At 51.8% G+C, this 23,691-nt stretch overlaps 1 protein-coding gene across 1 annotated transcript in view; it reads left to right on the top strand.

The window, feature by feature from the left end:
• The window catches only part of FAM83F (family with sequence similarity 83 member F), a 28,615-nt gene that overhangs the window by 935 nt on the left and 3,989 nt on the right, over nt 1–23,691 (top strand). The window contains exons 2-4 of the mRNA XM_037160475.2: nt 17,669–17,836; nt 18,315–18,436; nt 19,692–20,371. Of these exons, the coding sequence (XP_037016370.2) occupies nt 17,669–17,836; nt 18,315–18,436; nt 19,692–20,371 (970 nt within the window). The remainder of the gene's footprint in view (nt 1–17,668; nt 17,837–18,314; nt 18,437–19,691; nt 20,372–23,691) is intronic.

The following is a 23,691-nucleotide window of genomic DNA, read 5'->3' as shown; positions in this document are numbered from 1 at the left end:
GCCCTGTGGGAAAACGGCCCGTTCAGAGGTCCTGATAATGCCTCTGTGCTGCCCAGGGATTCACAAAACACATCCCTGGCCATTTTCTCATACGGTCTGCGGAACAAGCCCAGGAAGCCGGTGGCTTGCCCTCCCCCAGCCCCACCCTAGCCTCGGTGTTCTTGGCCTTGCTGCTGGGTCAAGGCTGGCCCAGCCCGGCTTAGTTACACTCCCCACTGGGTCCAGCACTAGAGCTCAAACAGCCTGGAATCAATGAGGAATGTGTTGTGAGCACCTACTATGTGCCTGGCTCTGTGCTGGGCACCTAGACAAGACAGGTCGCTGGACTCCAGCTCAGGAAAAGCCCCCACTTGTCTAGTCTGCTGTGCGTGGGGCTGAAAGGAAGGGATGCTTGCAGGTTGGCTGATGGGAACATGGGTGGGGCTGGCAGGTTGTGGGGCAGAGATTTTAATCTTTGCTTTGTGCCTTTGGGTAGGGTTTCCAGGTAAAATATAGGACATCTCATTAAATTTGAATTGCAGATAAATACCAGATAATTTTTAGTGTTAATATGCCCCCAAATACTGCATGGGGCATACTGATACTATAAAGTTAATCATCACATATCTGAAATTCAAAGTTAATGGGCATCCTGCTTTTTATTTACTAAATCTGGCTCCCCTCACCAAGATTTGCTAAGAAGCACCGATAATAGCCTTCAGTGTCCGATTCAGAATGTACAGCAGGAGGGGTGTGGCTGCACTGTTCTAAGTCAGCTCGATGAGAGTGTTCGGAGTTGGGTTACCTCGGGACTGAATGGCCTGGCGAGGGGAGACTAACCTGAAAGACCGGTGGTGGAGCACCTCTTCCAGGAAGGGGTACTGATGCAGGTCACTGGTAGATGGGCCACCAGGAGGAAGGGTTAATTTGCACTGTCCATGTTTCCTCCCTCTCTTTCTAAGTAATTCCCCTTTGTCTGCCTGAGCTGCCTTTGTATATTGCATTCTGCAAAAGACAAAGGCAAGTTTGAACAGAGGGAAATGGACGTGGGTGACTATTTTGCAGCAGGCTGCAGCTGAGGTCTGGGGTGAAGTCTTATAATACTAACAGGCCTCAGTTTATTAGTACTTATGTGCCTGTTTTTCTCCTTTGCTTTTCGTGACAACTGGGGGAAATGGGAATTTTCCTTGCTTTTGAATTCAGAACAGTTATTTGCCAAAGATCACCATAGCTAGTAAGTAGTTGAGCCAGGATTCAAATGCCAAAGTCCTTGCTCTTGACACTGTTCATGGCAATATAATGGGTTCTCGGTTCCTGTCTTCTTGAAAGATTGCAGTCAAGAGACGAAGTGCAGGAAAGTAAGAATTTATTGGCCTCAGCCAACACACACACACTCAGGACAGTGAAACAAGGAAGGGCTTAGCATAGGAGGAGCAACAGGAGAGCATAGGCAGGGCTGCTTTAGCTCAGTGGGAAGTCAGAGAAAAGGGGGCCTTGGAGACAGGCTCAGGGAGTTAACCCAAGAGGAACTGCTGCTGTCCATTGCCTCCCTGGTTTGCAAGTTTCATGGGGATCCTTAGAATTTAGGAGGTGTGTGCATGGGAGGAATAAGAGAGGAAAGGGAAAGGCATGGGCGTGCTCCCCAGAGGGAGAGCAAGAGCTGGTCCTTTGTCCTGAGGGTTTCTCTCTCTCTCTCTCTCTCTCTCTCTTCCTCTCTCTCTCTCTCTTGCAGGCTCACAGGTGGGAATCTTAGAGGAGGCCTCAAAGGAGGATCTCAATGGAATATTCATCAGCTTTCCGGGTGTGCTCTTTTTAGGGTCGTGGCTCCACCGATTGGTCGGTCAGTGCCATGGCAGAGGGTCGTTAGTCAGTGCAGTTGGTCCTGAGGCACCCATAGCATTGCTTGTCTGGTTTTGCTGCCTTTCTGGGCCTGGATCTGAAGTACAGCTGGGGTCTAGATGTTATCTTTAAGGAGGAAAAGTGAGGGCGTCTAAACTGCATGACCAGCGATATGAAAGGTCAAGGGGGTCCAAACCACATGGCCAGCGATATGCTAGGGGAGGAAAGGTCACCCTGGGGGCAAGGTACTCGTTTTCCTAGTTTTTCCCAGTTAGGCACCTGGGGCTTCCCACTCCGGTGACCTGTACCTGGCTCATCGTCCTCGCTGTGCTCAAGTCTGTCTAACTGCCTACCCACCATGCTCTGCCCACAGTCTGAGGGTGGAGAAGCAGGGCTAAACCAAGGGGCTTCAGTGGAATTAACCCGGTCACAGCCTGTTACAAGAAGGGAGAAGAGACAGGGCCTCTGCCCATTTGGGCTTATAGTCCCATGTGGGATGTCAGCAGTCTCTTGTGTAATGGAGTGTTGTAAACTCTTCAAATATTTAACAACAGAAATGTTAACATTGGTGAGCTGATCCAGTATTCCAATCCACACATCTTTAACCAGTAGTTATTTCCAGAGTGCCTGATGTCTGTCCCTAGGAGTATACAATCTGCGGCTTTTGCCTTCCAAGAGTTAAATGATGGGGGATGTGTTCCAAGGAAGAGCTTTTGAGGCCAGACGTGCTCCATCTGGGAGGGCGTCCTGAGGGAGGTGAATTGCTGAGTTAAACAAAGAGACAGAGGGACACTGGAAGGGACAATTTCTCCATAAGACACTCAGGAGCAGGAGCAAGAGGGAGAGATCTTTGCCTGAAAACAGCAAGCCTCTCCGATTGGCAGAAGGAAAGATCTGTGCTGGTGGGAGCTGAGTACTGTGTGGGGCCTGGTGTGGGGGGTCCTAAAACTGGTCTCAAAGCAGCTGACCACAGCCCAGGAACAAGCAGCTTCTGACCCTGTTGGTGCCCACTCAACTCCCAGGCCCTCTGGGCCCCCACTCTTCATCACTGTGGCTCACACCTGTACAGCACCTTCTTCTCAAAGACCCTGTGAAGGAGGTGGGGCAGGTGAGGAAACTGAGGCACGGCAAAGGAAAGGGGCTTTCCCAAAGGCCACGTGGCTGGTTATAGAAAGATGCTGATCCTAGCTTCTGCTCTAGAGGCTACGCCTCTGACCACTGCCCAACCCCACTCTTACCCCAACTTGTCCAGCTGGCACGCAGCCCTCGATGGCCTTTACTAGATTCTTCCTCCTTCCTTTTCACCCCAAAGCATGGAGTTTCTTTGTTTCCAGTGAGTCCGGCTGCTGCAAGGCCAGATGGGGCAGACTGTGAGACAGTTCAAGTGCAGAGACAGGGTGACTGGGGGAGGAGAGGTAGAGAACATACACGTCCAGTTGTGTGCCAGAGTTTTGCATTTTATCTCATTTAATCCTCAGAATACTCTCGTGAGGTTATTCCAGAGTGAGAACAGGAAGCTGAGGCTCTGCAGCCATGACTTACCCACCAAGCACAGCTGCAGACGAGTGAGGCTTCCCAGCCTGGGCCCAGGGATTCGGAGAAAGGAGCCTAAGTAGGGGACACTTTGAAACTGTGATTGGGGGTTGGGGAGGAGAGGTGGGGAGGGCAGTGACCAGTGAGGAAACAGCCCAGCAGATGTGGAGGTGGGACCCACGGGGGGGGGGGGGGGGGCGGGGCGGGGATGGGAGGAGGTCTTATCTGCTCTCTGGGCCTCTGCAAACATCAGAAGGTCACACCGGGGAGCTGGCACTCAAACATTTGGCCATGTTTACTTGTGGGGCGGGGTTGTTCTTTTTATGGTTTTTCTGCCTTGAGTTATCCGTTTATTTTAGTGTCACTGAATGTTGTATTTTGTCAGCACAAACTACAAGTGGAAAGGATGCTTTCAGGATGCCAGGAATGAGTTGCCGGTTTGTCCCACATAGGCCGAAATGACCAGGGGAGGTTGCTGCTTCTTGACCTGCTAAGATCATTGTAACTGCCAGAGGGCAGGCTTAAAGCAGGCCCAGGTGGAGACTGGGAAACTCTTGGTTCATACTTACACAGGCAGAGTGAGAGGCTCGAACAAGTCTAATTTGGATGGGCTTTTGACTTGGAAGGATAACGCACTCATGGTCACTGGGCAAATATTTTGAGGTCTGCTGTGTGCTAAGTACTTCAGTGGAAGTACTTATTAAACTCACCTCTGCTCTTAAGTAGCCTAATAGTCTACTAAGCCATCATTATGCTACAGTATGATGAGTGCTTGACTAGAGGGTGTGGCAGGAGGGCCACTAACCCAGCCCCTGAACCCGGTTAGGGCAGGACCTTTGATGCTTGAGGATCTGTCTGCAAGCGTGTCTGAACACAGCAGGAAGAATGGATTGCACCAAGCCTTCCACCCCATCCTCCACACTCCCTGGTGACCCAGTAACCAGCAGCATCCATTTGAGAGGATGCTGGGCAGGTTGAGAGGGTTTATTGCCTGTGCTTCAGGGACAGAGCCTCCCCAACCCCCAAGACTGACCTTGACCTCTGCATTCCTGGGCCCCATTTCCTTTGAGCCTCAATCACCTTGTAAGGCAGAGTGTTGGCTTCATTTCATAGACCTCCTCTGAGGTCAAAAAGGTGAAATGACTTACCTTCAGACCAACAACAGGGAAATGACACAGCTTCCTCGGCCCCTGGTCAGGATTACCAATGACCCCAGGAAGATTACAAGCACGACCCAGGAGAGGGAGGCCGCTGGACTGCCGAACGAGGCAGCTTTTATTAACCGGGAGCTGTTCCTCTTCTCGCTGCTGCAGTGGGAGGAATAGGCCCGTCTGGCTGATGCGGATGGAGGGCCATGGGTACCCAGGCCAGGGCAGGCCCACCCCATCTTTGCCTGTTGATGGGTTTGCTGCTCCCTTTTCTTCAGGGCCCAACTCAGAAGTCACCTCTTTCTTGGCATTTGATCAAGTTTTCAATCCAAAAGTGATTTTTTAAAAACATTCTCAGATGTGGCTCCTTGTTTGCGCCAGCCACGTGCCTGGCACTCAGCTGGCTGCGGGAGAGCCCATGCTGTCCTTGGGGACTGGGGGCTCCGGAAGAGCCAAGACTCCCCCTTATTCCTCTCTGTCTCCTTTGCAGGGCCCACAGGAGGTCAGTGATTTGTTTAAATGATTAGAAACTGTCTCTTATTGGCCACTGTCCCTCTCTGTCAGTCCAGGGAAGCAAGTGTCTCATGAAGTCCCCTGCTGAATGGCACACCACCCAGGGGGGCCCCCTTTAATTGCCATCTAACAGGCTGTCTGGCAAAAGAGAGTGAGCTCTAAGGTGGGGGTGGGGCTGAGAGGCTCCAGGCAGGAGCCATGCTTGGCCAGGTAGCAGCCTTGTTAGAGGTCTGGGCAGCTGATCTGAGTGAGCAGCTGGGTATACATGCCCAGGGGGCGTGGTGGAGTCTTGAAGTCAGCGGCTCACCGCACCAGGAGACTCACCTCTCTTACAGTGTACAAGGCAGAGCCTGCTCTGGGGCAAGCTTCCCATGGGGGTGGGGGGAGCAACGCAGAGAACAGACAAGCCCAGGGTGGATCCTGGCACCGTCCTGAGCTCCCCAACCCCCAGGGCTGAGTCACTCCAGGGATCCCTGTCTGCCCCCACCCCCGGCCCCTCCAATACCTCACCACCCCAGGCACCATTAGCAGTCAGCTTGGCTGTCTTCCTGTTTGTTTTCCTTCCCCTTCTCTGAAATCCCTAGAGTCTGTGGACTTGCTACTGACCCCAGAATCTTAGCCGTGGAAAGAGGGTTTCTAATTATTAGTCTCTCTGCCCAAGTTGCCGATAATCTGTAAACTTATCCTGGCGTAGCTAGTTGGCTGGCCATCCTTCTGTTGGGCCCCTCCCAGTACTGGCTGGGCACGTGGAAGGCTCTGCATAAATGTCCTTTTTGTTCTGGTTTTTAGCAGTGAGTCAACAGATGGTTGGGTTGGGGTGGGGTGGGGACCAGGGCTACTTGCCTTCGGGAGAGACTGTGAGGGTCCTTGAGTGCCCCGCCCAGGAGGGTTCCCCGGCTGCCTGGGAACTCCCCACATTTGTAGTTCATGCAACACGTTTTTCTTAGGACCCACAGTGTGCCAGGTTCCAGAAATAAACGTGAATAAATGGTGGACCCTGCTCTTAATCCTGATGGGGGAGATAAAAAGAAAATAAATGGCAGAACTGTTAGATAGGTTAATAGCTATTATTTACTGAGCACTTAAGTGCCAGGCATGTGTCAGCCCTGAAGAATGTATTATTATTTCATTAAATCTTCACAATAATCCATTTTACGGATGAGGAAATCGAGGGTCAGAGAGGGTAAAGACACTCTGCTAGTAAGTGGTGGAACTGGATGGGTGGGGACTGAGTCGCGTCTGATCCCCACCAGGCTCCAGAGAAGCACAGGCCCCAGGAACTGACAGCCAGAGCAGCCAGGGTAGACGGGGAGGGTAGGCAGAGGGCAGGTGTGTGCACGGATGGAGGCCTGGGAACACTTGGCTTCACTCTATTACCCTCACCCCACTGCCTTCCTGACTACCTTCCCAAACCGAACCTCCCCTTGCACCCTCTAGCCGCCTCGGGGGAGCCCCTCCTCGGCAGCATCACCTGAAGATGGCCACAGAGTTATCCTTGCTCCTGCTCAGAAACTCCCAGGCGAACTGCCAGCCCAGCTGTCTTGCTCTGATGAGTCCATCAGGAAATACCTCAGCGGGGACTCTCTGAGCCCTGCCTTGCTCTGCCCGTGTATTGGACTGTGTTTGGGGGCTCAGGCCGGTGTCCCAAACCAGCAGCCGATCCTAAGAATCGTTTGTGTATCTTCGCTGGATTTTTTTTAGCAGCTGATTTATCTTCCTAATTATGTTTAGCTTTAAGCTAATGTTAAAATGAGCTTGCATTAGATAATTTTCACTAATTAACAACAACTTAGTGCAGGGAAAGTCGTCCCAGAAGCACGCCATGGGGCAGGGAGAAGCTGGCCTAGGATCTTAAAAGGAATTGCCACGCTCACTCCCTGGTGAATCACGTACGGTTCTTCATGGCTAAACGAGTTGACCTTGCTCACATCGGGACAGTCTCCTTCTCTGGAGAGCCAGCCCGGGTCTCTGCAGGTCTCCTTCAGCATCCTAGTTTGGGGTATTAGTGGAAAGAGTGATGGCCTTATAGGGTCAGACCAACAGGAATGAGCCCCAGTGGTGCATGACAGGGAGACAGGACCCACAGGGTTGGGAACAGAGCCCTGCTCTGAGGCCCGGGGTCTGGGAGAGGAAGCCGCCTGGCTGGGCAGAACTGGGCTCCAGCGGCTGCCAGTGCAGCAAGGGAGCCTGGTGTTTAATGATGTCTAATTAGTGAGCCTGAAACAATGTAACATGGCTATAGACAGCTGGGAAGCCTCGGCTAACAATGAGCAGATGCCCTGCTGGCAGGGTGGGGGCAGCCTGGCCTCCAAACAGAGAATAGGACCCCATTGGTCTTGGCTCTGGCCTCTTGCCCAGCCAGGGCTCTGGTCCAAGCTGCTTCCACAGTTCCCCAGGGGAGGCCCCCACTGAAGAGGGATTCTGTTTAGAGCAGTTACTGCCAGCCAGGCCCTGTGCAGGAAGGAAGGAATGACAGACAGGTCTCTGCCCTCCGCACCCTCCCCTGGCCCCCTAAGTGCTAGGACCCAGGCCTGAGCACACAAGCACCCGAGGAAGAGCACCCACTGCCCTGGAGCCTGGGGACAAAGCCGGGTTCTGGGACAACCTCAGGGAAAGGGTGCGTCCTCCCCACAGGGATAGAGTGACAGTTTAGCTGGGAGGGCAGAGCCTTGTGGGTGTGTTTGGAGAATTTACAGTGTTCGTCAGGGGAAGGAGTGGGTTGGGTGTACGAGGAGGGCCTTTGGCCAGGCCGAGGGCTTGATTCTGCAGGCAGTTGGGGGCCAGCGTGTCTGAGGTGGGGTCCACCCACCTTCCCGGAGGGAGCATGATCAGGACTATGAAGCTGGTGCCCCATCGAGCTGACCCTGCGCACCCACCGTGCGCCGACACTGTCAGCAGAGGGGCAGAGTCCAGCAGAGGGGCAGAGTCCAGCCTCGGGGCACACTCCGCACCAGATTTTATCTAGCCGTCACAGCATGTTTGCATCCTCGCCAGAACCACGAGGCGGCCTCACTTTTCAGGAGGAATCAGAGGGGTCTCACTCACCGTCTCACCGCCAGTGTGGGACTCCAGACTCCCGTGTTGGCCCTCCCCACTGTGGTAGGCTCTTGGACTGTGGGGATTGGTTCCCTGCTGGTGCAGAAATTGGTGATGCTTCAGATGGGGCCCCTTGCAGCCTTGGTGACCAAAGAAAGTCTCTGCTGTTCACCTTCCCAGAGGTGAATTGCCCCATCCTCCCACAGCAGGTTCTGCCCCGGTTCCGGAGCCCACCTCCCGGCGGTCTCTACTCTGGCCAGCAGCAGGCTTTCTTAGCGGCATCTGCCCACTGCCTGGGATGCGCGCATAGACGCCCAGCATTTCTCCCCCAACAGCGCACCGCTCAGATTCCTCTTCCCATGGTCGGGCCGCCCTTCCCCTTGGTCAGTTCAAACTCCACTTTTCTGGGCGGGTGGCGTTACCCAAGCTTCAGTCAGCAGCCGGGCTGGGCCTGCTGGGCACAGTTCTGAGCAAAAGGAAAACCTCTCAGCCTTGATGTCTGCTCACCGGCTGCCGGCTCCCTGGGAGCACCGGAGTCCCCACACTGGCTCTTCTCATCCCTCGCTTCCCTCCCCTCACGCCCCCTCCTCTAAAGCGATGGCCCTTTGTTCTGGGCTCCCTGTTCGAGGAGAGGGGAGGCCTTGGCATTTACCCACAGCTCCCCACAGGTTGAGCACAGTGCTTCCCACACCATCTTGCTTAAAACTCAACAACCCTGGGAAAGTGTCCTCCCCACCCAACAGCATTTTAAAATGAGGAAACTGAGGCTTAGACTAAATGGATTTAGTCCAGAGCAGGGAGACTTGCTGCTTCCAGAGGGTAGATTCTCCTCCCAACACCAGTGGTTACATAAAGTCTGTTCTATCCACCACCCGCACTCACACAGCACCTGAGGGGAAGGTGCTGTGCAAACGCATCTTCACAGCCTGCAGCATCCGAGTCCCAGCACTAGCCTCCCTGGGAACGACGGCAAGGACTGCTGTCTGGTCCCAGAAGAGGTGACTCCCCTGGGCTGCCAGACAGGTGCCTGTTCTGGGAGGCAGCAGCCTGACCATGTCGCCCAGCTGCTTCCCTCCCTACCCCGAGGGACCTTAGGGTTTGCAGTGTGTGGAGTTAGTACCCTTCCCCTGTAACAAGTCAGTCTAATGGCCCCTTGTAACTAACTACACAGCTTTCCCTGGAGATGTCCTGGGCATGATCTCATCTGAACCACCCAGCAGGCGCAGGAAGTAGGCAGGAGAGGTATGGGGGATCAAAGTCAGGCTCCCGGCTCACATGGGTCATCAGTGGGAGAGCAGGAATGTGCCTCGGTTGGCTCACATCCTCCCCAGGAAGAAGTGACCATCACCAGCACACCCCTGCAATAAGTAGGTTTGGCCTGTGACCTCTTGCTTTTCCCCACTACACAGCTGAGTGAATAGAGGGTGGGTCTTTGCCAGAACAGCAGCCGCACCGGCCCCAGTACCTAGAGCTACACGGCAGCACGGCTGGGGAACCAGTGAGGGAGAGGGTGGTGTAGTGCAGTTCTACCGATGCATCTTGGCTTTGTGTCACCTGAGGTGGCCTGGGGTCCTGGCCAGAGTACACCTGGCCCCAGAGCCTGCTGTGATCCCATTCTCTGGGGGTGATAGCTCAGAGTGGGTTCAGAAGCCTGGCTTTAGTCCCACCTCTGCCAAGACCCAGATGGGGAACTTAACCTCCAGGCCAGGCTCTAGCTAAGTCTGCTCCGAGCTCTGAGATTCTGCACATCTGGAATGCCCTTCAGTGCAGGTATCAAGTACTGCCCAGGTGCAGCCCGGGCCCTTTGGGCGGGCCCAGCTAAGGGGCTTTGTGGAGCCGCCATGCAGCTCACGCTCCACTCACTGGCTTGCGTTCCATCACAGAGAACACAGTGTCCTTCTATAGTCTGCACAGAGGCACCTGCTCTATGTACTAGTGGCAGCCCTGCCTCCCAGCCTAATGTCCCCAGTGTGGACCGCTACCCCTTGGTGAAGCACTGTCCTCACTCATGGGCTGGCTGCTCCTTCAGCATTTTAGGTGGGTAGAGCAGAGGCAGAGAGGCCAGACCCCAGAGCTGTGGGCTCAGGCAGCAGTCCTGAAAGGCACCAACTTCATTTCCCTTCTCTACGCCCTTGAGAAAGAACTTGAACTCTGCCTTCCAGCAAGACAATTTAATCCGGAATCTTGCTCAGTACACTTTTCTCTCTCCTCCCCAGTGCCTCGTCATTCGTGAAATAAAAGTGATAACTGCAAACCTATACCCATACCCTACAAGTAAAACAATAGCCACAAAACAGCCTCCATTTAGACATTCATTCCACAAACATGGAGAACTGGCTTGGGGTTGAGGCGTCCCTGGAGGGCAGAGATTCAGAAAGAAATCAGATGATCCCTGCCACCCAGGAGCCCACAGCCCAGGAAGGGACAGAGCCACTCAGCAGATGTTACACTGCAGACGGAGTCAGGGAGCTCTGACTCCGCCTGGAAGTCGGAGTGTGGGCAGCATGCAGAAACTTTATCGAGGACGGGGAGTAGAAGTTCAGGAAGTTCTTGGCTGGGGTGCATAGGCGTTTCCGAGGGGTGTGGAAGGGGTGGGAACAGAAGGACTTGAAACTGCCTAACGTGTAGTGGCTCTCAAAAGACATTGGCAGGGGGTAGGGGGATGCTGTGATTTTTGTCCCCAGGAAACATTTAGTAATGTCTACACACATTTTTTGGGATTGTCACCATTTGGGATGTTGCTACTGGCGTGCTGCTAACATCATGCAACGCACAGACAACCCCTCACCACAAGGATCTCTGGCCCCGAAGGGTCAGTATTACCGAGAAATCCTGTGTTAGGGTAACTGTAGGTCATCTACATGGCTGCTGACAAGGGCAGAGGAGGCCCTTCAAATGCCAAGTTAAGGGTTTGGACCTCTCTCAAGGGCCATGGGACCCAGGGGTTCATCAGTCTCTTCTTTTGGTGGGGTCATTGCTGTGGGAGATGAATTGGAGTGCAAAGATGGAGCAGGAAGAGGAAGCTATTCCAGAAGTTCAGTAAGAAATGGGGGGTGGGGGGCTGAGTTTCATCAGCAGTCCAGTGGGAACAGTAAGGAGTTGACCTGGAGGAGGTGCATGGAGCCAGAGGGCCTGCTCGACTCGGTGACCGATTGGATTTAGTCTGTGGGTGTGGGTGCACCCACACTGAGAGGGTGCTGATTTTGCGGGTGCCTGTGGGCCCTGAGGTTTGGCCTGGATCATCTAAACACACCAGGGGATCCAGGCACTGGCTGTCTTGTGCCATGAGATGCATGGGGGAAGGTGGAGTCCTTTTCCTTATTTTTATTATCTGATGGTAATTAAGGGGTGGAGAAAGAGAACCTGAGAAGCTGGCAGTTTAATTAAAGGCGAATGACAGGTAGAGGGGACTTCAGAGGGTCCCTAGCCCACCCTGCTCTCCCACTCCCCCATTGCGGTATGATATCAAAGCAAACACCCCATGAGAAGTGACAGCATCAGAGCCTCTTTGCTGGAGCCTGCAACAGCTTCTAAAAACTCCTGCCACCTGGAATTAACCTCTCTCCCCCATGCCGCACATCAGTGGGTGACCCAGTAAAGGACTCTGCTAGCCTGCCTGGGGAAGGGGATGGCAGTTTTCTGCTGATGAAATCCGTCTCCCCTGGTCCTGAGCCTGCGACGTCCTTCTTTTAAAACCCGATTTTTCACTGACTTAGGGAGTCTTGAAGTTAGGTTTGGCTCAGAGGGTCACGTGGCACATTAAACACCCAGGCAGGGGGAGTGGGGAGCTGGTTTTCCCAGGCTTGATGCTGCGGAGCTGGTTGTCAAGAGGGGCCCTTGGGAGACCAAAGCGGAGGGTAATTATCACATACTCTCCACAACGAGATTGCAGGAGTCAGTGAGCAATTGATTTTTTTCCTACTACAGATAGTTCACTGTTTAATTGGTGGTGACACAGATGGCTGGCTCCCCCCAGGGTGCCGCAGACCAAGCCTCCTTGAAGCCGGAGTCCTGGGCTTCTCTCTCTCTCCAGTTTGTGATCCTCTCACATCACAGGCTTCTCAGGTGGGGCCCGGGCAGCCACCTCCTTTTCTGCTCTTTCAATCACAGAATAAAATGCAGAAGCACAATGAGCCAGTCAGGCAATCCTTAGTCATATATTGAGAGTCAACCTTAAGCTGGACACAGTGGAGAGTTTGGAAATGAGCAAATGATGGACTCTGACCTTGGGAGATGAGACATCAGGAACCCTCCAAGGTGGTGGGAAGCCGTGTTCTGATGGAAGGAAGCCTGAAGTGTCTCGTTAAAACCCTCTGTAATTAAAGCCCAACCTGGCCGGCCATACCTACCCTGAACTGTTCCAGGCCAACTGCTTGTTTTTGCTTACTTGTGTTTGTTTTGGACCTCCCGTGCTGAGCTGCCATCATCACCCCCTGGAAAGACCCGTCTTGCTTGACTTGCTCCTTCCCTCCCAAGCCTTTCTCCTCCCATCGGCAGCCATCCCATGTCCTTGGACATGCCTGTATCCTTGAAAAACATGCAGTGTTATTTTATTTACATGAGTGATATTAGGTTTTAGATATCTATCCTCTAGCATTTTAAATCAAACCATCCATTTTTAAGAAAACTATTCAAGTTCTGTACGTAGAACTAGTTCCTTGCTCCTGTCTGCTACTTTGTCATGTATGTTCCTTACTGTGACCATATGCGTTCTTCTAGAGATTCACTTCTGAGTTACTACCAGCTGTTTGTGTCCTAAAGAAAGCTGCAGCTAATGTCTTTGTTCCTGCCCCTTCATAGACCTGTGCAAAGATCCAAGAGGTCCCCTGGGTGCAGGGCCAAGAGTGGCGCTGTTCACCGGAGTTACACAGGTCCTTAAATCCGCTGAGATCTCTCCCCTGCTCTAGGGAATAGCTGCACTGGTTTTCCCTCCCACCAGCAGTACATGAGGGTCCCCTTTCATTTCTTTGCTTTAATTTGAATTTTTCTGATTGCTAATGAGGTCTGCTCTTTATATACTTATTAGCCATTCAGGTATCTCCTCTGGGAATTGCTGATTCATATCCTTTGCCCACTTTTCAAATTAACTTCCTGTCTTTTTCTTGCCAATTTGCAGGGATCCCAGCCCTGGCTGGGTAACTCAGTTGGTTAGAGTGTCATCCCAATACATCAAAGTCACGGGTTCAGTCCTCGGTGAGGGCACATATAAGAATCAACCAATGAATTCATAAATAGGTGGAACAACAAATCAATGTTTCCCTCTCTCCCTCTTCCCTTCCTCTCTTTCTAAAGTCAATCAATAATTTTTTTTTAATTTGCAGGGATCCCTTGTATATTGTTAATTCCTTTAGACAGTGTAGACATTGTAGATACCATCTCCCTGTCATCCTTCAATTACCTTTGTCTATGATATCATTCTTTGAACAGAAAATCCCTGAGTTGTGAAATATATCTTTTTAAAACTTTATTTGCCTTAAGATCTGTGTTTTTGGAATCTTAAGAAATCCTTCTTATCTATGCCCTGAAGATATTTGCCTACAGTTCATCAATTCCCTTACTAGTTTTATCTTTCGCATTTAGGTATTTAGTCTACCTGAAATTCACCTTTATATATGGCGTGAGTTAGCCTTTCTTGTAGGGATCTACTTTATTTTTCTCTGTATAGTAAGCCAGTTTTCCCAATAGCATCTACTGAACAGGATCCTTTCTCCACTGAGTTGTGATTCTGCCTCTATACGGCAAAGCTTTATGCATGTGTATAGGTACATGTATGTTTCTGTTCCATTCATCTGTCTGTCAGCTGCTTCCTACCTCAGCACCACAATTCTCACTACTGTGGCTCTGCAGTATGTCTTACTGGTAGCACAAGTGTCCCTTTTTAGCTTTTCTTTTTCAAAACTGACTTAGCTTTTCTTTTTCAAAATTAACCTTTCTTTTTCTGAATCTTTGTTCTTCCTCATATGTTAGAAGTGTTTGGGTTCCTCAAAAATATTTACTGAACTCTTATTGAAATTGCATTGGATTTTATCAATATGGAAGAACTGGATTTTTAAAACGTCAACTCATATTCACCATGCACATGATTTATCTATTCTTTTATTCACTTATTTGAACAGGTGTTTTAATAGAGTTTAATACATTTCTCCATAAAGGTACTAATTCCTCAATACTATGTGCTTAAGTAGCAGTTTTGAATGGATCTATTTTCTTTTCTTTTTCAGTCGATTTTCTCTAATAGAAGAGTGCTATTTGTTTTTGTAAGTTTTTCTTGGATTTGGCAATCTTACTGAAGTCTCCTATTAATTTTAATAGGTTTTTTTTCTGCATTGTACTTGGTTTTCTATAAAAGTATCATCCCTACATACTGGTAGTTTTGTCTCTTCTAGTCCTTCTAGCTCTTATTTCTTTTCTTGCCATATTGCACTGGTTAGGACTTCCAATACTTTGTTAAATGGTAGTGATGATAGTACTTTTGACTTGCTTGATACTTAAAGGGATTGCATCTAAAGTTTCTCTGTTAATGTCCCTTCTATTCCTAGTTTTTTTTTGATTATTTTAATCATAAATAGAGATTTAATGTTATCAAATACTTTTAAAACTTATTAAGACAATGTATAATTTTTCTTTCCTTGACACCATAAATGTTATAAATTAAAATAATACATTTTCTGATATTGAACCATTCTTACATTCCTAGGATAAACTACTCGATCATGCTGTATTATGTTTAATTCACCTTTAATGACTATTCATGTCATTTTTACTTGCAAATTCATCAATGTATAAATACTTTTTACCATTTTTTACTATTTCTGAAAAACTAAAAATTTCTTTTCCTTTTTTTTTTTTTTTTTAAAGATTTTATGTATTTGTGTTTAGAGGGGAAGGAGAGAGGGAGAGAAACGTCAATGTATGGTTGCCTCTTGTGCGTCCCCTGCTGGGAACTGGCCTGCAACCCAGGCATGTGCCCTGACTGGGAATCGGCCCGCGATCCTCTGTTTCGCAGGCCTGCACTCAATCCACTGAGCTACACCAGGCAGGGCTAGAATTTCTTAAAAAGTAAATATATCTATAGTTATTTCTCTCTTTTCACTTAATATTTTATTTGCACATCCTCTGTTTTTGTCAGTCTTGCTAGAAGTTTGTCTCTCTTGTTTAGCTGTTTTAAAAAGTCAGTTTTTTGCCCTGGGTGGACAAAAAGCTCAGTGGATTGAGCACGGGCCTGCGAACCAAAAGATCGCGGTTCGATTCCCCGTCAGGGCACATGCCTGGGTTGCAGGCTAGTTCCCAGCAGGGGACGCACCAGAAGCAACCATACATTTATATTTTTCTCCTTCTCTCCTTCCCTGTCCTTCTAAAGATAAATAAATAAAAAAAAATTTTTAAGTCAGTTTTTTAAGGGTTGGGCTTTTTAAAAAATTTAATTGTTGTTCAAGTACAGTTTTCTGTCTTTTACTCCCATCCCAGCCCACCCCCCCACAGTTTTTTTTGTGTTTGTTTTTGTTTTTGTTTTGAATTTACAGCTATCCATCTCTGTAAGCCAGTATGATACAGTGAAATGAAGATTTTTGGAGTCAGTCAGACCTGAGTTCAAGTCCCTGTTCTGCTATATGTTGTGTGACCTTGAATACATTACTTTGCTCCTTCGTATTTACATCCTCATCTGTAAAATGGGAATTACAGTCCTTGTTGTGAGGATCAAATTAGAAAATTTTCCTAAAGCCCCTGGAATAATGTGAGACACATTAAAAGTGTTCAGTGCATGTTAATGCCTGTCCTCAGGGCCTTCCTGCTGTTTTCTTTGCCCGAAATGCCCACCTCCTCAGCGCCCACCAGCCCATGAGGCACCTGCGTGCAGGTTAGAAAGAGTGTCCCTTCCTCAGGCTGGTACAGTTTCACTGACCCCTCAGCCCAGTAACCCGTGCGCCGCACGGCCTGCACACCCTGCACGGCAGCCCCGCCCGCCTCTCATGGAGCCCCAGGTTGCCCATTCTTTGGATTTTGGCTTCCTCACTGAAGCTTTCTTATACTCCCCTCACAGAGAGTAATCCATCTATCAATCCCTCTCCCTCCATCCCTCCTTCTCTTCATGCCCCGCCTCCCCGAATTCATATCGCGTGCCATTTGCGCATCTCTTAAAGGCATTTATTTCATTTAAACTTATGTCTTATTTATTTTATGCAAGTGTCTTATTGTTGCATCTGGACTAATTCCTTAAAATTAGGGATTATGGCTCATCTTCAGATCCTCCTTCTGACGAGTCAGCTTAGTAAATGTTATTTGTATCAATGATTGAGTATTAAATGTAGGAGCTAAGAAGAATCTTAAATAATAGTGTGTAAATGCTGTTGGGGGTGGTTCTTTAGAGGCGGGAGTCACGGTAAGGCGCACGTGTGAAGGTGATGATGAAAGTGATGATGACGGCATGGAGGGCACCACATACTGAGTTTACCACCTGCCAGGCGTTGTGTTAAGTGCTTTCACAGTTTATTGGTCTAAGCCCTCCTGACATCCCTTTGAGAGAGGGGCTTCTACTGGCTCCATTTTGCTGCCAAGGAAATAAGGGCTCTGACAAGTCAGCCGAGAGCTGGTCCCAGGCCTGGTCTGTCTGACTTCAGAGTTCAGGCTTTCAGTTCCAAGGACTAGCAGGTGCCTCAGGCGCACAGCAGCCACTGGTTATTGAGGACTCACACCATGCCGGGCACTGTGTCGGATGCTTCACAGACTTCATCTGTGATCTTAATGGTGAGAGTACTGGGCATTCCACTTTGCAGATGAGGAGGCTCATCAAGATTAAGTGACTTGCCTAAGGTCACATAAGTGGAAAGGTCACGTCACCAGATCTCTCTGACCCCAAGGCCTGCCCTTTCTTCTGTGTCCCATGCACAGTGCTTGGGGCCAACAAGAAAACCCTTACGCTGGAGCTGGGCCCAGGGGGTGGGGGCAGGGTGGGAAAATGGAGGAAGCTAAAGTCAGAAAGGCCAATCTCGCTTTCCAGCATGGATAATCAGGACTGGCTTTTGGAAATCAAGGGTCCCAGGTAGTGACCTTGATTTGAGGACAGAGTGGAATGGTCTGGACACCTGGAGGCCAGAGGAGTCCAGGCTCACTGGAACTCCGCCCAGATGAGCCCTTCGGGAAGCACAGGGCTTCTCCCTCAGCTCTGCCCTCAGGGAGGCCGCAGGGAGATCTAAGCGCCTGCGGAGGAAGTGGTATTGGAGCAGATCCGCAGCCTGTGGGAACGAATCCGTTCCCTGCCTCTCCTTGATCGCAGCTTCCTGAGCCTGCTTTTCTCCATAGGGCACCTGAGCAGCTGTCCTGAGCCTAGATCTCCCCCGATATGGCTTCTGAATAGCTGCTGGAGAGTCCTTCGGTGGAGTGCTGGGGTTTGTCAGGGATGGCCCGCACCCTCAGGCGTTTCCCAGAGCAGAAAGCCCATCTTCTGGGCTCAGATGTGCTCAGACGTGGGTGAGGATGTGAAGAAGCCAGGAGAGGTGCAGATAGGGTTTTTGGCTCTTGGCCACCAGTTATCCCAGGCCCAGCTGGTCCCCTCTGGGCCAAGGTGTGTGCTTGTATGTGTGTAGTCACCACGTGCCTCACCAGTGCCCTTCCCCACCCAGGTCATCGCTGTGGTCATGGACCTCTTCACAGATGGCGATATCTTCCAAGACATTGTGGATGCTGCCTTTAAGCGCCGAGTCCCCGTGTACATCATCCTCGACGAGGCAGGCGTGAAGTGTTTCCTGGAGATGTGTCAGGGCCTGGAGCTCGCTGACTTCCGCATTCGGGTGAGTTGCACCACTGTGGGGGGCGCGGAGAGCGGGAGTTGAGGTGGAGGCCGCTCCTGCCCCTTTCTCTGCCTCTTCTCCAGTTCAGGGCCTCAGATGAACACCAAGACCTCAACCACTTCTGTCCAAACCCTTGTCTCATGTACTAAATTGCATATAAGGCTGCTGAGCCTAAAGAGGCAGATCTGGCCCAGTCCTAGGGTGGTCAGCCTGCAGTCCAAGGTCAAAGCTAGGGCTGTGTTCCTCTTCTGGGGAGCTTTGGGAACAGGCAGGAACCACCCTGAGCTTATCCACTCCCAAAGCAAGATTTGCTAACTTCCTCCTGTTCCCTGTAAGGGAACCAGAACTTAGTGCAGACAGGAGCCAGCAGGCAGGGTCCCAGGGACAAGAGGGCTCCTTCCCAGCCTCAGCAAAGACCTGGCTCAGAGCCTCACAGGCCCCAACCTGGGTGACAGTACCTTTCTTCTCTTCTCAACAGAACATCCGTGTCCGTTCTGTGACAGGCGTTGGCTTCTACATGCCCATGGGGAAGATCAAGGGGACCTTGTCATCCAAGTTCTTAATGGTAGATGGTGAAAAAGTAGCCACGGGATCTTACAGGTGAGTTGGGCCAGGTCAGAGAAGGGCCTGTGAGGCCTTTACTCATTGTAGGAAATATCCATGTTCAAGACAAGGCTGGGCTGGAACCTCGATGGTCTTAGGTCGAAGAGGTATTGTCTGACCCGATGGCAAAGGAGACCCTCCTGCCCAGTCCCTTCCCTCAAACTTTGCGGCCACTGGATTATTCCAGAAAGAGGGTCCACTCTTGTTGAACATTAAGCACATCCTTTTTATGGTCCACAGCAAATAGTTGGGTTTATTATATTTTATTTTATTTTATTTTTCACTTGAGAGGGGAAGGGTGGGAGAAAGAGAGGGAAAGAAACATTGATGTGAAAGAGAAACATCGACTGGCTGCCTTCTGTACACGCTCTGACTGAAAACCTGCAACCCAAGTGTATGCCCTGACTGGGAATTGAACCAGCAACCTTTTGGTTTGCAGGATGAAGCTTAATCAACGGAGCCACACGAGTCAGGGCAAATGGTTGCACTCTGAGACTAGTTGTTAGGCGGGACGAGCAGGAAGCAGAATGGAACCAACTTGGGAAAGAAGTATGAGGGTGTAGTGTGGAAGGAATGTCTCCCAGATTCTGATTCAGAAGTAAGTGGCCAGGAACACGAGAGGCTGTGTCTGAGCGGGTGTCTTCCCTCCACGTCAGCAGAAATCTAGGCACAGAAAATAGACCTGGGCACCTAACACAGTTATAAATGATGTTAAGTCCTCTTACCTGCTTAAAATATGGGGTTTTGCAGACACTCTGTGCTCTAAAAATTCAGCACAGAACCAGTAAGGAATGGGATATTAGTAATAGTAGCAGCTGCAGTGACTACTTGTTAAGTGTGTGCGTTGTGTCAGCTCCTGAACTGAATATTCTGTTACAAGCATTGTCCGCCTCGAGCCTCACCACAGCTCTGTGCCTGTGCGCCGGGGAGCCCCTTGCACAAGGTACGCAGGGTAGAAACCAGGCTGAACCCAAGCCTGACTCCTCATGTCCTTGCCTGGCACCCACTGCCTGCTTTCTGCAGTGGAGGCCAAGACCTGGAGAAAAGTGGGGGTTGGGTCAGTGGAGGGACAGCACCCCGATGCAAAGGTCCAGCAGTGCCTTCTGCCAGGTAGCGAGGCATCCGCCTCAGTGGTAGGTCAGGCTGGTGTGGGGACAGCGGGGTGTTGAGATGGGCTTGCCTCGGGACTGCTGATGCGGCTAGGTCACTGGCCTGGCACCTGAGTCTTGCTTTCCTGTCCCCACATTCCCAGGTTCACCTGGAGTTCCTCCTACATGGACAGGAACCTTCTCCTCCTCCTAACGGGGCAGAACGTGGAGCCCTTCGACGTGGAGTTCCGGGAACTGTACGCCATCTCTGAAGAGGTGAACTTGTACCAGCTGCTGGGCCTGGCAGGAGGTGCAGGCAGGATCGGCCTTACCTCCTCCACTGTGGCTCGCAAACTTATCAACCCCAAGTACGCCCTGGTGTCTGGCAGCCGCCACCCACCGGGGGAGATGATGCGCTGGCCTGCCCAGCAGCAGCGAGAGGCGGGCACCAACCCAGAGGGGCAGGAGGGCAGCAGAGGCGAGTCAGCCCGGCGGCTGGAGACCTTCCTGAATGACTTGTTCACACTGGAGCAGGTGCTGCCCCCTGTGGAGCCCATACCCTCGAAAGAGCTGCGTCAGAAGGATGGCAGGGTGGTCTCTCACCTACACATGGACCTCAAACCCCAAGGGGAGCTTGCCCAAAATGGCAAGGGAGAAGCTTCCAATGGGGAGGCCACCCCAGCCAAGGCGGGCAAGCGCTTTAGCTACAGGGTCTTTAGTCGCCGGGCCAAGAGGCCCACAGCACCCAACGGCCTGTCCAGCTCCCTCTCCACCGAGACCTTCGCCGAAGCGGAGTTTGTAACGGGAAAGAGGCCCAATGACAGCTGCAGTACCAGTGCCTCAGGTGAGCCCCCGCAGCTCGGGCCAGGGCGCCCTGGCCTCTGCCCTTACTGAGAGCTTCACCTCGTAGCTGCAGAAAGGCAGCGTGCTGGCACAGAGAGCCGAGGTCTGGGGTCAGACGGTCCTCACTGCCCACGCTGCTCTGGCTTTCATCTACCTTGTGGCCTTGGGCCAGCCCCTGCAGGTCTGCGTCTCTGTTTCCTGTTCTCTGAAAGAGGAGAATGACGCCTTGCTCAGCTGTCCTGAGGATATAAGGTGCTAGGACAGTGCTGGGCATGGAGTAGTCTGACCTAGAGGCTTGGAAAGTCTCTCCTTTGTAAATGAAGCCACAGAGGCCCCGCGCAGCTGAGTGGCAGGGCTGAGGCTCGGCCCTGCCTCTGAGCCTAGGGCTCAATCTAGCAAAGCTTGTTCCTTGTCATCAGGATCCGACCTGGTCAAACACACCCCACCCTCACCTGTGCCCCACCGATGCTCTGACCCACTTTCCTTGTTTCTCTTGTAAATAGTTTGCCTTGGTTCCTCCCTGTGTTTATTTGATAAATGTGTTTGCCTTGCTTCTTACCTCCAGGAGAGATTGTTCCTGATAGTGATGTTTTTCTGGCTGTTTCTCTGGGATCCCCTAGAGGTCCTGGCCTTTCTCTCTTTCTCCAGAGCAGTTTCCAATGTGGCTTTTCCAGAGGCTGGCAGTGACAGCCAGCACTCTTCTCACATCGGCATCTCTGAGTCTGAAAGGTTTCCATGTGGGGACCTCTCCCTCTGCGGCTGGGGGCCGAGCTGTGGTGAGCCCAGGCTCCGTGGCCAGCCCGGTGATGATGGCAGGACCTGGGGTTGTGCCTTGTGCAACCTGAGTCCTCCCGGGACTCCCGTATCACCGACAGCCCCAGCTTTGATCTGATAGGGAGTGGCTTGAGTGCAAGAATCTTCATCTTCTTCCTCTCCGCTTGCTCCACAGAGCCTGACGTAACCTCTGTGCTTCTTACAGATGGGACAGGCGTGGGAGCCTCAGTGAATGTGGGCACAGCACAGCACCAGTGCTATGCCACGGTTTGGCCAAGAAGCATTTACTGAGCTCCTTCACTAGGTGCTTTCTCTCTCACTTGGCCCTCACAACAACCTCGGTGGTGGCAGATGGAGGCTGGGACAGGTGAATTTAGGGGTCCCCAGGCGCAGTATGTAGTACTGGGGTGAGGACTCACACCAGGCTTGGGCCTGTGTCCTATCAGGACAGGGGGTGACCGGCCTAGTCCCATTTCCCCTGGGCTCCCTGGCTCCCCCGACACCAGATGCTGCTGCTGCTTTGCACCTCTTTTTGGAGGCAGGGTTGCCATGGTGAACACCTGGCAGGGAAGGGAGAGGGAGGGGTAAGCCCAACCACAAAAGGGGCCATTTCTCAAGTCCTGATGGAGGTGAAGTGGAAGCTTTCTCTTCCTTCGGCCCCTCACCCTGAGATGCTGTTTCCATAGAAACGAAAGGTCCATTGTCTTGTCCCTTCTTGCTGCCTTTCACGACTCTCTCAGCATCTGGCTCCCTGCTTGGATGACTTGGACAGTCTCTGCTCAGTTGCGCCACTTATATGGTGCTCAGCAGCCAGCCAGGCAGACCTGGGCTGTGCCCTGAACTCCTGAGGGCCTGCCGCCCGGAGAGAGTGCAACACTCAGAGAGAGAGTGAGAAAAGAGGGAAGCGGACAACAAACTCAAGAGTCACATAAAGGGGTGCCCAACAAGATTACACTATTCCTCTTCATTCTGTAGAAGTGGCCTTGTCCAGTGCAGCCTCTGCCCACCTGGGTGAGCATCCAGTACCTGAGGGCCTTACATTCAAGTCCCTAACGAGACCTTTTCTCTTCCCACTGCTTTCTTCCCTCAAAGGCAGAGCAAGAAGCAGGAACCCCTGTCCTCTAGCTGGGCTGTCTTAGTGCCTCCTCTCAGTCCCTAGGGGCTAGATCACTAGGACTCTGTGTGTCGGAGGGTCAGGCTCCCGACAGCATGGTCTCTGCCCGCGCCCCCCCCCCCACACACACACAAACACACGCACAAAGGTTGGCACTGGTAATCCTGGTGCACTTGGAATTGTCGGCTGGGAGGAAATCACTTTGCTGCTACCTGAGGGCCCCCATCTAGAGACAGGCTCTTGCTCCCCACCTGCTGGACACACTCTTTCCTGGGGACAGGCGTGGTCCAGGGCAATTTCCCAGGGCAATTTCCTGGTCCAGAAGAGAGGGGTTGAGCCAAGGAGGGATCCCAAGGTCCCTTTGAGCTCTGATTCTGACCCTGCCCTTCCCATCTCCACTGCCTTCTTGGCAAGGGAGAGAGCATGGGCTGGTGACAGAGTAGGTGAAAGAGAAACAGAAAAGCTAAGCACGGACAGCCTGTAAAATTGCTTGATAAGAAGTATATAGTTGTGAAACATGCAAATTTTGTAAGCCCAAGTGTAGTCTTTGGGAGGACCTTCAGAAATCCCTTTAGGTCTGGATTGTGTTGGGGGGAGGGGGGGTGTTCCCTGCTAGTATGAAGGCCCATAGCCCCCTCTACTGGTGGAAGCTGAGCACCTTTTCCTTCCGGTCTTTCCCTCCACTGAGAACTTGCTCCTGCTCTAGGTGCACTCTGCACCTTTGCACCTGGGCTGAGAGTCCGTCCAGGAGCACCAGACCTGCCCTGGGGATAGAGCTCCCCTCCTCAGGGAACCGTGGTCCCCAAAGAGCCTTGTTAAAATGCAGGGAGGGCTCTGTAGTGCTGGGCTGGGCTTAGGAATCTGAGTTTTAAGCAAGTGCCCTGAGTGTTTCCCATGTGGAGGGTCCCCAGAGCAGCAGATTACTGTGACACTGGGACAAGGCCCCGCCCTCTGGGCTGCCAGGCTGGGGAAGGAGGTTCCAGGTGACATCCTGAAGCCCCTCCCAGCTCCCCCAGGGAAATCACTGAGAAGCGGCCAACACTCTTGGGCACGGTTAAGAGAGGGAGCACCTGTGCTGGGCGGACATGATGTGAAGTGCTTCCACACAGAACTCACACCCACCCTGCCTGGTGACGTCACTTCACAGACAAGAGGCGAGCCCTGTGTCCATGGTCCCAGAGTGAGAAAAAGTCGCCACAGCCTCCTGCCTCCCAGGGCCCTGCATGAAGCCTGAAGCCTGTGCTGGAGGGTTAGGGTTGGCAGCATTTCCCTACGTCTTCAGAAGCCTGACTAGTGGTCACCTCTCCCCTGGCGTTCCACCTGCCGAGGAAGAGGGGAGTGGTCCTCTACACTGACCCCTGGGCCACTGCCTTGCCAGGTCCTCTGGGCCCACATTTTCCTTCACTGTGTTCTTCGAGGTAACTCCAGTGGCA

This window comes from Artibeus jamaicensis, unplaced genomic scaffold (assembly GCF_021234435.1).
Source record: "Artibeus jamaicensis isolate MK-2021 breed Jamaican fruit bat unplaced genomic scaffold, CSHL_Jam_final contig_233, whole genome shotgun sequence".
NCBI classification, from domain to species: domain Eukaryota; kingdom Metazoa; phylum Chordata; class Mammalia; order Chiroptera; family Phyllostomidae; genus Artibeus; species Artibeus jamaicensis.
Note: the sequence above shows the minus strand (reverse complement) of the source record. Positions and strands in the feature narration are given on the sequence as shown.